At 41.2% G+C, this 13,221-nt stretch overlaps 1 protein-coding gene across 1 annotated transcript in view; it reads left to right on the forward strand.

The window, feature by feature from the left end:
* The window catches only part of MKLN1 (muskelin 1), a 116,166-nt gene that overhangs the window by 75,591 nt on the left and 27,354 nt on the right, over positions 1 to 13,221 (forward strand). Inside the window, exons 10-12 of the mRNA XM_054178606.1 lie at positions 3,551 to 3,763; positions 6,213 to 6,434; positions 9,932 to 10,061. Of these exons, the coding sequence (XP_054034581.1) occupies positions 3,551 to 3,763; positions 6,213 to 6,434; positions 9,932 to 10,061 (565 nt within the window). The remainder of the gene's footprint in view (positions 1 to 3,550; positions 3,764 to 6,212; positions 6,435 to 9,931; positions 10,062 to 13,221) is intronic.

Here is a 13,221-nt window from a genome sequence, read left to right on the forward strand (position 1 = left end):
AGCCCTCTGATCATTTTTATGGCCTCTGGACCCTCTGCAAATGTGTGTGGATAGCAGTTAGTATGCTCAGAGGAACAGCAAGTTCTGCATCTGCAGTTTCTTTGGCCGTAAGTCCAACATTTGAATAAGGGTGTGGCTGTCTGTACTTACATCTTGGTTGGCAGGGCATGAACTCAGGGATTGTCAACCTACCTACATCCTGGCAGGAGGGGACAAAAGCTTGTTCTGCTCTCTAGCTATACTTCATCTCTTCAACTATAGAGTCTTTTCTGTCATGGTCAATTTTTCTCACTTCTTGCTTAAAAGAGGTCAAGTTTTTTGAACACTTCTGGCATCAACAACCTCTTTCCCATTGTAATTTGGTGGGTCACTTTCTCCAGGACGAGTTGTGGCAGCCTGTTCTCTGAACAACAGGCTTGCTATTGTAACTGCGTGAAGTACACGTCTTTGGATGAACATTTACAGCCGCCCACAAACTGATTCACTTCACCACATGTGCCTTGAAGTGTTTTATTAATTTTCAGTCTACCCAAATCTGTCTTTGTAAGTGGACTTTGTGTGCCCTTTGAAGTGTATACGTACTACAAGGAGTTCCATGGTCAAATTAAATAGCTCTCAAGCGAACACAGATTTAGACCATTCTCCTCTTCTGCCTCAAATGTCAAACCAATGCATGCCACTGTTCAGTGAAGTCACTTACTCATATTGGTAAACTTCTAGACTAAATTGGAAACTTTTAGCGGGTTCCACATGATCTTCTAAGTGCTACACAGAAATAATACCATTTATCTTTCAGAAAAGATTGAGTTGCATGAAGTTTTCTTTGTTACAAAAGAGTTCGTACTGTGGCAGTATCTGCAAGTTGGTGGAGCTGAAGCTAAGTGAACTTGAGGTGGTGAAGTTTTCGTGCCTGTGTAGATGAAATGATAGAACCTTTAAAAAGGCAGTTATTACTGGGTGAGACATGACCAGTACATAATTAAAAAAAAAGATACTTTTCCTGAATTCTTTCTCAGTTAAACATAGTCCTAGGAGTTTTGTATGAACTAGAATGTATGGAATAACCAATGTACTACCTGTGCTGTTGATGCCAGTGCCTTGAAAATATTCTTGTAGATATTAAGTGTCTTAGATTCATAGAATCACAGAATGGTACTGGTTGGAAGGGACCTCTGGAGATCATCTAGACCAAGTCTTCTTGCTAAAGCCATGTCACCCAGAACAGGTTGCCCAGGATTGCAATGTCCAGGCAGGTTTGGAATCTCCCCAGGAGACTACATAGGAAACTACATAGGCTCTCTGGGCAGCCTCTTCAGTGCTGTGTCACCCTCAGTGTCTGTACTTAGACAAATTGCAGTTGAATGTGTGGCTTTTCTTCAAGACAAGTCAGGTCTGGAAGTGGATACATTGTTCCTGAAAGTGCTGAAGATGTTATTTGAGCAAATTCAGTAGGATTTACTTCACCCCTAGAGCACACAGAGGTGAGGCAGTGGGGAAAGATACTTAGATCACTAAGTACAGTGAAAAAACTGCAATGATCTGACAAAGAGGGGAGTGTTGGAAGGCACAAATAGATCTTAACAGTCTATCTACAAGGCAGCTGTGCCAAGGCAAGTACATGCTGTCTGCTAGGGGAGCAGTGGCATATCTTTAAGTGTCCCAGCTGTGTAACTAGTGATGGGTACTGTCTGCTGGGGTGACTTTCTTGTGAATCAAGGGCAGCCTTTCTGAATCAGTATATATTTTGTATGAAGAAGCTACTCCATGCCTTTGGAACAGGGTCCTCTGGAAGATAACAGTTTGTGTTTACTAGGGACAAGGTAAATTATCTTGCTGCCTTCTGTCAGCTTTTTCCTTGTGACCAAAGGCAATGAATGAACTTTTTGCTGCATTTCAGGATTTTATGCTAATGTTTCACTTCTAGCAGTGTTTGTTTTTCAGTAAAGAAAATTACCTTAATTACCATGAAGTAACTAATCCTCAAAGCTGTGATCACTGCCGACATAATGCTTTGTATTTACAAAATAGGAACAATTTAGCTCACCTCTTCACATTACTGTTGTAGTGACTGCAAACAGTTCCCTGGAACTGTTGTTTAATCAAGAAATTAAATTCCATACCCTAAGTAGCAAAGTCCTTTTAACTACAAAGATGTAATGCTTCCTTTTGTATTTTGTCCAACTCAGTGGTGTGTTCCATCAGCAGAATTTAAATCTCAGTAATAATTTCAGCTGAATCTTTTACATGAAATGATACAGTTATGAAGATTTTAATTTTTATTCCCATGAGGCAGTATTTAGTAGCACATGGAGCCTATACTGTGCTGATTATTTGATGTGGCAATGACTACTTCCCTTCAACTCCCAAGTCTTCTGATTAATGATGGTTGGTACTTGTTTGCCTACTTGAATTATCTTTATTTTTCAACAGACTTTAGTAACTTTTTTTTTTTTTTTTGGGTCTTTCATACTTGTCTTCTGTACATCTTGCCTTTCATTGTCACTTGAAATATTATGGGTTCTCGTGTTGGTTTCCAGACTCTTAGAATTATCTAGCCAGCCTTGTTCTGGCATCTGAAAATGTATCAAAATTACACAAAATAAAGCCAAATTAACTGTGAAATGTATTTAGAAGCATAGGTGTAAGCATGCTTGTTGTGGTGGTTTTTTTTCCTCCTGTCTGATATTTTGCAATACAGTTTTGCACATCTTGGTTTCTAGTAATTTGGAGTACAAGAATATCACTTGTGCTTCAAAATGAGTGCATAAAGGCTCACAAAATGCAGTTTGGGAAGCATAATGATACTGCCCATTACTATGTATTATTATCATTATGTCATTGAACTAATTGCTCTGTGGTTTAGCTTGAACACTCCTAGATGGATAAACACGTAATAATTTGGCAGGAGCCCTCTGATTTTCTCTTGGAGCTCATAACTCATAGCACTTTTGCTCACCGTGGGAAACTTCCTTGTTGTTGGGAGCTATACTGGCCATATCTATTTGTGAAGGATGGGGACTGCTTTTGTTACCTTCAAAGACCTATTATGGGATATGATTGCTTGTGGGAGTGCCTGCTTATGATCTGTTAGAAAACAACCTATTAATAAAACAGAGGCTCTTGTAATAGAGTACTTCTTAATCTTCTTCCTATGTAGCTATTTATAGACTGTGACATCTTAATTTGCTTCTTGTAAATCAACTTCTGTTATTTTAAAAGATCAAGTAGCTTTCACATGCCTCTGAGAATTACTCCTGGAGGAGATGATCTGTTTTCTTACCAAAAAGGCTTCAAGCCATAAGCTTGTTTAAAAAGGTTTTAAGGTTTTTGGTGGTGGCTTTCTAAAGGACAAAGTTGTTCTGCAATGTCCTGTTGTATAGATACTTACATGTTACTCCTCTATTGGATTACAAGCCTTGAATTCTCAAAGGATTTCCAGTTGCAAATAGCATTTACTTGCCCTTAGTGTGCAGTGACCTACCTGGAGCATTATTTAATATATAAATCTCTCTTTTCCACCCCCCTCCCCCCCCGTGATTTTCTTCGTTAGAGTGGCCCCAGCGCCAGGTCTTGTCACAAGATGTGCATTGACATTCAGCGGAGGCAGATCTACACGCTGGGACGCTATCTGGATTCCTCCGTGAGGAACAGCAAGTCTTTGAAAAGTGACTTTTATCGCTATGACATTGACACAAACACGTGGATGCTACTAAGTGAAGACACTGCAGCAGATGGAGGTCCAAAACTGGTGTTTGATCATCAGGTCAGCTATACTGATACTTCTAATGCCAATTCTCAGTGCCGTTCTAATACCACTATGGCCATTAAACTCTGTCCTCAAGTGCAACAGTGATTCCGCTACCTCCCTGGGCACCCTACTCCGTTGCCTGATCACCCTTTCAGTAAAGAAAGTTTTTGTGATATGCAATGTAAACTTCCCCTGGTGCAATTGCAGGCCATTCCTCTCGTTCTATCACCTGATACTAGGGAGAAGAGACCAAGGCCCACCTCACTACAACCTCCTTTCAAAAGTTGTAGAGAGCAGTGAGGTCTCCCCTCAGCATCTTTTTCTCCAGACTAAACAAAACCAGTTCCCTTAGCCACTCCTTGTAAGACTTAATCTCTAGACCTTTCAAGAACTTTGTTGCCCTTCCCTGGACATGCTTCAGCAGCTCAATAGCCTTCTTCTGTGAGAGGCCCAAAACTGAATGCAGTATTCAAATTGTGGCCTCACTGGTACAGGGAGACAATCACCTCTGTAATTGTGTTTGTCACACTATTCCCAGGCAGGACAGGATGCTGGTCATAGTCTTGGCCACCTGAGCACACTGCTGGGTTTTGACCATAGCCTCCTGAAGCATAGAGGTGCTGTACAATGTAACTTAGCAGTGATGAGAGAGGCTGTGATCTGCACTCAGTTAAATTCTGACAGCATTGCTCTTAGTGCCACTGACTACTGGTATTCTAATCAAATTGAGTCAGAAGAATCATAAAAGCCTTTCAAACCAATTAATTTATTAAGACACATTTTATTAAAGCTCAAAGCACAGTTTATCTGGTTTTAATCAGTCTCCTTAAGCTGGGTTTGCAGATCAACTTACTCAGAAGGCATTAGGGAACAACTTGCAAAGTTGTGTATGGTAGCTTTGGAAGAAGCAAGCTATGGAAATGAGGCCAGCAGGATAAGGATGCTTTCAAAATTGCTTATCTCTTGAAATTTGTAGTGTTGTTTGTTTTGTAGGGATTGAAACATCTTAGAGGTGTGGCTGCTAATCTTTTTAACAGCCCTGGCCACGTATTCAAATTTTTTATTTGTATTGTTGTGTGCTTAATATTTTTTTAATTATTATTTGGAAAAGGTGTTTTGTCCTGAACTGATTTTTATGAAGTGTGGCAAAGAGGCAGCTCTCCTCAGTACTCGGTTTTAAAGCAGACCAAGAACTGCTGTGATTGGTGCTAGCTGTTTTGTAATCAGAGCTGCTGGTTGCCAGCACAATTCCTGTTTCTGCTGACACCAGAAAGCAAAGATGTTGTCTGCAGAACAAAAGCCAATCGCTCTTTCCCTTCTATTAATATCGAATACCAGGCTCCCAGGTGTTGGAGAAAGGGCAGAAGTAAATTGTCAGCTGGCAGGGCTACTCTGGGTACCTTGTTTGCCTGCTTCTGAAATAGTTTCTTCTTCCCCTGCTGTCTTTTAGGAAGGAATGTCCTCCCTAAATTCTTTATCAATCTGCAGCTGCTGTTCTTCTCTCTTTCAGCACCTACTGCGATAGCAGTTTTTGTTTAACCTTCAGAAATGTGCTGCAATAGAAGTATTTTGTGTAGGCTTTGCTGAGTAGCATCTCTATATCTTAGTGTAATCTTGTCTGGTTTGTTTTTCCTTCTCCCCTCCTGGTGTTTTGTAACCCTCTGCCTTGTGCTGTGTCTGAAAACATCACTTGGAGTCAGGGAGTTGTCTGATTTGTACTGCAGTGCATCTCTTGCATGCTGTAACCTGAATTCAGGTTTGGGGGATGAACATATTCCTACTGCAGTCTCATCAGAAATCCTTGGCCAGTTTATGCCACTACTTCATGTTGAAGAAATGGGGATCACACTAAAGTTATGTTGGGGATGAAATCTGAGTACCAATCCCATGCTGGTTTCTGGTTTGATTCAGCAGTGGTCAGTATATTAACAGGGATTTTGAGTTTCTCCCCTGCATAGAATCATAGAATTGTTTTGGTTGAAAGAGACCTTTAAGATCATTGGGTTCAACCTGAGACTACTGTGGCCATTAAACTATGTCCTGAAGTGAAAAACCATTGTCAAAGGTGATACTTTGTAAACTTCCTGGCAGAAATGTCTATGGATCCTAGTGAAAGATTCCAAAATGTTTTTTCTTGAAGTCAGCAGCTGGAGCCAAGTTTTTTTAGGTGGAGGGTACATTTAGTCTTTTTCTTCTTTCCTCCCTTTCTCCCAGTCTCCCTGTCTCCCTTTTCCTAATAGTAAGTTGAAATTAAACTCACATTTTAAATCACCATTCTGAGCTTAATACCTGTCAACCATGAAGACACAGATGTTCTTTCCTGGTTATTAGAGGTCCAGGAGACGTGCAGAGTCCTGTCTGACTTACTAGGTATCACTTGCATGGGAGAGATGAATGCTCTTAAGATTTAAGACGAACCAAGTCTTAATGTACTGGCTTAAAATTGCTTTTGTCATCCTTACAGATGTGTATGGATTCTGAAAAACACATGATCTACACCTTTGGAGGCAGAATTCTGACCTGCAATGGCAGTGTTGATGACAGCAGAGCTAGTGAACCACAGTTCAGTGGATTGTTTGCTTTTGACTGCCAGTGTCAAACGTGGAAACTTCTGAGAGAGGATTCCTGCAATGCTGGGCCTGAGGATATCCAGTCCCGAATAGGACACTGTATGTTGTTCCACTCTGTAAGTATCCACACTATGCTTTGATTTCTGATGCCTGTCTTTAAGGACAAGGTGACCCACTTAAGTGGATGAGGGAAAGGCTGTAGATGTTGTTTATCTGGACTTTAGTAAAGCCTTTGACACTATTTTTCACAGCATCCTCCTGGAGAAACTGGCTGCTCATGGCCTAGATGGGTGGAAGATTTTCTGGCTTAAGAACTGTCTGGATATTTGGCCCAAAAAGTGGTGGTGAATGGAGTTAAATCTAGTTGGCAGCTGGTCACTAGTGGTGTTTCCCAGGACTTGGTATTGGGGCCAGTTCTCTTTACTATCTTTATTAATCATCTGGATGAGGGGATTGAGTGTACCCTCAGTAAGTTTGCATGTGACACTAAATTGGGTGGCAGTGTTGATCCACTCGAGGGTAGGAAGGCCCGGTACAAAGATTTGGTCAGGCTGAATCGATGGATCAAGGTCAGTTGTATGAGGTTTAACAAAGGCAAGTGCTGCATCCTGCACTAGGATCACACCAACCCCATGCAACACTACAGGCTTGGGGGCTGCAAAGTGGCAGAAAAGGACTTAGGGTTTTTGGTTGACAGCTATCTGAAGATGAGACAGCAGTGTGCTCAGGTGGCCAAGTAAGCCAACAGCATCCTGGCCTGGATCAGCAATAGTGTGGTCAGCAGGAGTAGGAGAGATCTTGGAGAGATTTCAGCTGAATAAAATTTCAAGTGAAAAACCAGGTGGATTCTAAATAGTTGATGTTAATTGTGTAATGGTAAATAGACCCAAAGGCTCAGTTTGACCTGAAGAGTTTTTAATTTCAAGTTGGTAGAGAACTTCAGAAGCTTCTGGTCTGGTAGGTACTTTGTGTAGTTACTGGAATGATAAACCTGACTAGGAGCAGGGGTGTACTGGATGTGTGTTCAGATGCAACCCATCTCATAATCCTTTTTGCTGAGCACTCAGCTGCTGCTTGTTGTCTTGAGCACCTGTTGACTGCTGGGCAAACATGGCATTATGGGAACATCATCCAGAGTCTGATGGGAAAGCGGAGGGCTAGGAGGGTATTATTTAGTATTGGGTATTTAGTATTGGATAGTGAAAACACCTTCCGTTGTCTTGCTAGTTGTGCTTATCAAATGTATGTTTACTTAACGTGGGAACTGCAGGATGAGGGTAGTAAAGGGACAGTGGTCAGTGTCACATATGTTTGGGGCTTGCTTTCTATATGGGTGTTTCAGCATGGACCTGTTGTGTGGGTCCAGAAGAGGCCACAAAAATCAGAGAGCTGGAACCCTTCTGCTATGAGGACAGGCTGAGAGAGATGGGATTGTGCAGTCTGGAGTAGAGAAGGCTGGAAAATTGTGGCCTTTCAGTACTTAAAGGAGCCAGTAAGAAAAATGGGGACTCTTTCAGAAGGGTCTGTTGTGACAGGACAAGAGGTGGTGGATTCACAGTAAAAGAGGGGTGATTAAGACTACATCTGAGGAAGAATATTTAAATTTTTTTTTTATGCTTAGCTTGCCCAGAGAGATGGTAGATGCCCCATGCCTGGAAGTGTTTAAATTGAGGTTGCTGGGGGCTCTAAGCAATGTGATCCAGTTGAAGATGTCTTTGTTCAGTGCAAGGGGGTTGATCTAGATGACCTTTAAAGGTTCCTTCCAACCCAAACCTTTCTGTAATTGTGTTTTTTCAGAGGAATAGCACAATACAGAGGGAATTAGCATCAAACAGGAATGCACACATAGGTATGTGTGGCGCAGTGGCAGTTCTGCACTGAATTTGTGTGCCAGCTTCTGTGTTGCAGTAAATGCAGTTTGTAGAGTTTTGCTGACATAAAATTCTGACTTGGGGGTGAGGAGGAAAAGAATTAAGAGTAATATTGTGTCGTTCAAATGTATGCAGATGGAAAAATTCAAACCTGACTGGTTTGGTAAATTGACTGAGTTTATTTATCTTCAAATGAAAGATCTGAATTTTTGTAGTGAATGCTGTGCTTCCAAAGCCTTTAATTTTATTTGTTTTGAGTGGCTATGTACAATCTGGTAAAAACATTGCCACACAGTGTTCTGCATAGGTACCTGAGAGTATTTCGTGTCCATGGTAAATATATGAATACAGGTTTCTATAAACACAGGTCATGGAAGCTTAAGTCCTTTGCTGTTTTCTCAACCATTAGAAAGAAAAATAATCTGCCTCTTATGGACTTTCCACTTGGCAGACATGAAAGAAGTAATAAACTTGTTATTCTTGACTTGCTGCTTTCCATTTGCCTTTTCTGAGTTCAGTAATGTGCTGGTACTTGGATGGTTTCTCCTACAGTCCATCTTTTGTTCCTGATATGCTTAATTATTTTTGAAGTGAGGGTGCAACCTAATGGATTTTTAGACATGGATACTCTTAACTCTTTAAACTTGAGAAATTAATTGCTGAAATGAATTGTTCTGAAATTACAGCTTGATCACAGAATTGTCGGGGTTGGAAAGGGACCTCAAAGATCATCCAGTTTCAATCCCCCTGCCATGGGCAGGGACACCTCACACTAGATCAAGTTGCTTGGAGCCACATCCAGCCTGGCCTTAAAAGCCTCCAGGGAGGGATAAAACAAGCTCACTGTAAAATCTCCACAATCACTCTAGAGCTGAAGCTGGTTTTGGATCTGGATTTGTGGTCTCATATACATTACAGAATCATAAAATGCTAGGGATTGGAAGGTACCTCCAGGGATTGAGTCCAACCCCCCTGCAAAGCAGGTCACACAGGAATGTGTCCAGGTGGGTTTTGAAAATCTCTAGAGAAGGAGACTCCACAGCTTCTCTGGGCAGCCTGTTCCAATGCTCCATCACCCTCACAGTAAAAAAGTTTCTTCTCATGTTGAGATGGAATTTCCTGTGATTGAAAAAGAAGTCTTTAAAATTGCATTTGAAAGGGGCTTTTTTTGGGGTTGGAAAAGCTGTGAGCCCTTAAGGATTTGGCTCTTGCAACTCATAGAATAATAGAATGCACTGGGTTGGAAGGGACCTCTGAGGTCATCTGATTCAACTCCCCCTGAAGGAACATCCCCAACTGGATCAGGTTGCTTGGAGCTCCATCAAGTCTGATCTTGAATGCATCCAGGGATAGAGCCTCCACCATCTCCCTGAGCAACCTGTTCCAGTGTTCCACCGTCTTCATATAAAGAGCTTGTTGTGAGAAATTGTAACTGAGAAACTGTAAAGTCCAAAACCAGGAAAGTCAGGAATCCAATCAAGAATTCTTAAGTTTTTATTGAGTTTGGAAAGAATCCACTGTTCTGCATGATTTTGTTCCCTGTGAGTCTTTGTGAGGATGGAAGTAAAAGACGCTTCGCAAGGACTGAAAGATGTGATACTTACAGCATGATTTTAAACTTGGAAGGAATGTATCTGTTAGTCTTTGATTTATCAAGGTCTCTGTTAGTGGTCACAGTTGGCCAGCATTCTTTCTTGAGCTTTGTAAAGACACACTTCATATTTTTCTTTTTTCCACCCTAGAAAAATCGCTGCCTGTATGTATTTGGTGGCCAGAGATCGAAGACTTATTTGAATGACTTCTTCAGTTACGATGTCGACAGCGATCACGTGGACATCATTTCAGATGGCACTAAGAAAGATTCAGGGATGGGTAAGAGAGAACTACATCTATTAATTTCTTCTTGTTTGGTACAACTTAGTAAGTGGGTGAAAGGCCAGCTTTGGTGTCCTGCAGTATCAGGTTAGCATCCTTAATTAAGCCCTACATACCCAAGTAAACTCCACAGTATATAGGTTAAACTTATGCCAGCTCTTCTGTCCTTCCTGTCATCTGACACTCTCCATCTTCAGCACAATACAAGTAACTGATGTGTGAAACTACGTAGCATCTCAAAAGAAATAAAATAAAGTAAAAAGGAGCAAAAAACCCTTAAAAATCTCTTTTTTGAAACTCCAGCAAAGACAAAACCAAAAAAACCTGAAAAAAAAATTGTGTGGGTTGTATGTGGTTCCCCCCCACCCCCCAGTGCTCACCAAATGAAAATTGCCATAAAAGAGAAATACTCTGCTTGGTCTGAGATGCAGAAAGACAGGTAGGATGCCCAGAGACAGAGAACTGGGGTAGTGGGACAGAGGTGGTTTTGCTTGACCCAAGCTGCCTGGAACGATGAGACCAGTTGTCCTGTGGTTTGTGTACCAAATTATCAGCAAGGGGAAAAAAAAATGGAGGGGAAGGAGCAAAGCTTCAGCCCTGTTTGGTTCCTACCACTGGGGCTGTATACACAGGGTATAGTTCCATGTGCCAGAAGCCTTTAAAAACACCGACAAGGCATTGTAACAGCCAGAAAAAGCTGGATTTGTGCCTTTTTTCTCAAATCCTATAGCAAACCCTGCTCTTTATTTCCAAAAGGGATTTCTGCATGTCCAAACACTTGATGTTCCTGCTACAAGCACCCTGATTTTCAGCACGCAGCTCAGCAGTTGAAATTTGTGTTACACTGTGTACTGCTAGGACAGAAGTTATGAATATTTCTCATTATGTATATTTAGTCCCAATCTTGTTTACTCTTCCTCCACTTACCAAAATCCCAGGAAGCTAATTAATCTTGAATTTGGGCTGCACTCTTTTATTTCGATCAGGCTTAATTTTTAGCGAATAATTTTGTAGAACTTTTGAAGTGAATTATTAACGGTTATAAGTTACTGTTTGCTCATTAATTTAGTTATGCCAGTGAGGGAGAAGAGTACCCAAGCTCTTATCCTCCGGAGTCATTTATTTACTTGAGTGCTTCCAAGAAAGAACCAGCCTGTCTTGTTGACAGTCTCCTTTATTAAGGTGCCTGCATGTTGCCTGATGCTTCTCTACACACACCCACGCACCGTTTGGTGTCCTCATCGCTTTTAAAGAATTGTTTCTATTATTTATTCCCCCCCCAAACTTGCTAACAGTCTGCCATTTTGCTGTCTTTACACCCAGAAGCTTTAAAGCATGGCTTGATGATGAAACCTCTGTCTACTTTACATTTAAAGATACCCAACTTGCCTTATGGCTGCAGAAGGCAAAGCGCTGCTTCTCAGCAAGTACATGAACTGCAAAGTTGGGTTAAGCAAATGAGACTAATATTTAGCCCTCTTCCCCATTCCCACAGGCCCTGGAGTAGTGAATAGCAGACTTTAAGAAAATAACTCACTGGAAATAATTCACGAGTAGATTTTTTTTTTATTTACTCTTCTCCCATGTGCTGAAAGTAAACAGATTTGAACATTTCCCTTGCTTTTGAAAGCAAATGCTAGGATTATTTGCATTTTAACAGAAAGAGAACAAAATGCTTGTTACATTAGACAGCAAATGCTGACAGCACTGTTTTTGCCCCAAAATGCAAGTCTTTACTGTGTTCTTGTTAGGTAGTGATACACCATTTTGATCTGTATGAACAAAGTGATTTTCCTGACTAGTCGCTGTGAAGTCTCAAGCTGCTCGGTATGATGAGTCAAGTTGAGGATGCCTGACCTAAATGCTCCTATAAAGTCCCATGATTACATTTTGTTCCTGGCTCACATGTGCATTCAGTTCTATTCTTAGTTGAGCTATTTTGATTTTTACCCTTTCTAAAAGAACTTAATTGTGTATTTGTTGAGTAGTGAGAAGATTTTTAAGAAGTAGTAAAATGGATAGTTAAGGATTATCAGTAACAGGCAATCGTTGTGGTGCTAGGAAACTACAGTAATGGTGTCATGAGTTTGTGCTCTCCTCTTCTGGATGAGGGAACTGGTGTTGGCTAGCCTGGAGAAAAGGTGGCTCAGGGGAGACCTTCTGGCTCTTTACAACTACCTGAAAGGAGGTGGAACCAGATGGAGGTTGATCTCTTCTCTCAGGTAACAAGTGACAGGACAAGAAATAATAGCCTGAAATTGCACCAGGCAAGGTTTAGGTTGGATATTATGAAAAAGTTCCCTGAAAATGTGAAGCCCTGGACAGGCTGCCCAGGCAAGTGGTAGAGTGCCCATCCCTGGAGGGATTTAAAGCATGTGTAGATGTGGTGCTGAGGGACATGGTTTAGTGGTGAACTGGCAGTGCTGGGTTAACAATTGGAATTGATGATTGTACATTTATGCTGTATAGTGTTTCTTTATTCTTAGCAATTCCTTTGTTGATACTGGAACCAGTTGCTTGTACAGGTGACATGTTTGAGACTATTGGGTGGTAAGGATCACTTAGATCATCTTTCTTTGGAGTAAAGGACAGTAATTTTAGCAAGGTGAGATGTGCTTTTTTTTCCCCACTCTTGGGACAAGTTTAATCAAGGCACAATTTCTGAAAGATTTTTTGCATGCAGATTTGTCTACTAAGAATGTCTCCTGACTTGATACACTTTGAAATATAGGTAATCCTTTCAGCTCATTGTGTCTGCCATATGCCTTTTGCCACTGAGCACGGGTGTTTTCTCCAGCTCATTGCATCAAATGCCATGGTGCTTTTCCTTTGCCATCAAAGGAGCACACTGCAGTGATAGTAAACCTAGGGATGGTTATCGAGATCAAGAAATTTTTGTCTGCTGGAGAATGGAGAAAGTGGGACAGAGGGATAATGAGTTTGATGTGAAACACAGTAGTGGTACAATTGGAGGAGGTGCAGTGCAGTTGAATAGAGGCTGTGGTTGGAGGAGAGGCAGAAATGTGTATGTTGCTGGACATACCCTTTTTGAACAGTCATCTATTTTTAATTCCTTTAAAAAGAACCACAAACAACCAAAAAACAAACCCCAAACCTAACATGCCTTTGCCATACACTGAAGCATACACACGTGGTC

This window comes from Dryobates pubescens, chromosome Z (assembly GCF_014839835.1).
Source record: "Dryobates pubescens isolate bDryPub1 chromosome Z, bDryPub1.pri, whole genome shotgun sequence".
Lineage (NCBI taxonomy): Eukaryota > Metazoa > Chordata > Aves > Piciformes > Picidae > Dryobates > Dryobates pubescens.